The 1222-nt window shown below is 58.7% G+C and overlaps 1 protein-coding gene across 1 annotated transcript in view; it reads left to right on the forward strand.

Annotated features, from left to right (window-relative positions):
* Positions 1-641: 641 nt before the first annotated feature.
* ppp4r2b (protein phosphatase 4, regulatory subunit 2b) overlaps positions 642-1222 on the forward strand; it is a 58129-nt gene continuing 57548 nt past the window's right edge. The window contains exons 1-2 of the mRNA XM_043708357.1: positions 642-742; positions 863-944. Of these exons, the coding sequence (XP_043564292.1) occupies positions 709-742; positions 863-944 (116 nt within the window). The 5' untranslated portion in view covers positions 642-708. The remainder of the gene's footprint in view (positions 743-862; positions 945-1222) is intronic.

The following is a 1222-nucleotide window of genomic DNA, read 5'->3' on the forward strand; positions in this document are numbered from 1 at the left end:
GACTTCTACACCTCCTGATGCTGTCTGGCTTGCTATGTTCTTCCAGGCAAAAGTGAGGACTGCAGATGCTGGAAGTCAGAGTCAAGATTAGAGTGGTGCTGGAAAAGCACAGCAGGTCAGGCAGCATCTGAGGAGCAGGAAAATCGACGTTGCAGACAAAAGCCCTTCATCAGGGATGCTGCCTGACCTACTGTGCTTATCCAGCACCACTCTATTCTAGACTGCTGTGTTCTTCCAAGCAAGAGTGAGGACTGCAGATGCTGGAAACCAGAGTTTAGATTAGAGTGGTGCTGGAAAAGCACTGCAAGTCAGGCGGCATCCTGACCTGCTGTGCTTTTCTAGCACCACTCTCATCAAAAAACTGCAGCGTTGTTCGATTCCTCTGCTCGTCTACTGGGGACAGGCACGTGCTCCTGAACGTCACCTGGCGGACGCGCGCATGCGCAGCGCCTCCTCCGCTTTGGGGGAAGGCGGACGGGGTGACGCCACCACGTCAGGTGTCGGTGGATGACGCCATCGCGCGGTGCGGTGGGGTGACGTCAGCGGGCGGCGCCATGTTGTGTGTTTCACCCAGTGCCGGGGCCGCTGAGTGCTGAGGGGGGGGTGGGGGGAAACTTTATTCGGCGGTACTCTGGTTCCCGCTGACTGGCACCGGGGTTGGGGGGGGGAGGGTGGGAACGGGGAATTGGTTTTAGTTGCACCTCCAAGATGGAGCCCGAAAGCCTCCTGGAAGCTCTGGCAGGTCAGTGGCGGCGAACCAACATATTTGTCGCGGGTTGGTGTCTCACCGGGGGCTGGGAGTCCCTGTGGCCTCCGCTGTGATTAACCTGTGCCGTGTCTGTGTTGTCTTCCCCACCGCCAGATTTCGAGAAGAAATCCAAGAAGGAAGTATCGTCGCTGCTGGACCAGTTCCTTTGTCATGTCGCTAAGACGGGAGAAACCCTGTGAGTGAAACCCAGAGAGAGAGAGAGAGAGGGCCTTGAGGCCCCGGGACAGACAGGGCGCTGAGGCCTGGGGGAAGGGGGAGGAAAATCAGGGAACTCAAGTCTATTCTCAACCCTCCCACACACCGCCCGCATCCTGTACCCGCCATTCGCCGTCTCCTTCATCATCCCCCCGTTCCCCCTCTCTCTTCCCCCCCCCTTCACCATCTCTCCCCCCCTTCACCATCTCTCCCCCCCTTCACCATCTCTCCCCCCCTTCACCATCTCTCCCCCCCTTC

The sequence above is a fragment of the Chiloscyllium plagiosum genome, chromosome 18 (assembly GCF_004010195.1).
Source record: "Chiloscyllium plagiosum isolate BGI_BamShark_2017 chromosome 18, ASM401019v2, whole genome shotgun sequence".
NCBI lineage: Eukaryota > Metazoa > Chordata > Chondrichthyes > Orectolobiformes > Hemiscylliidae > Chiloscyllium > Chiloscyllium plagiosum.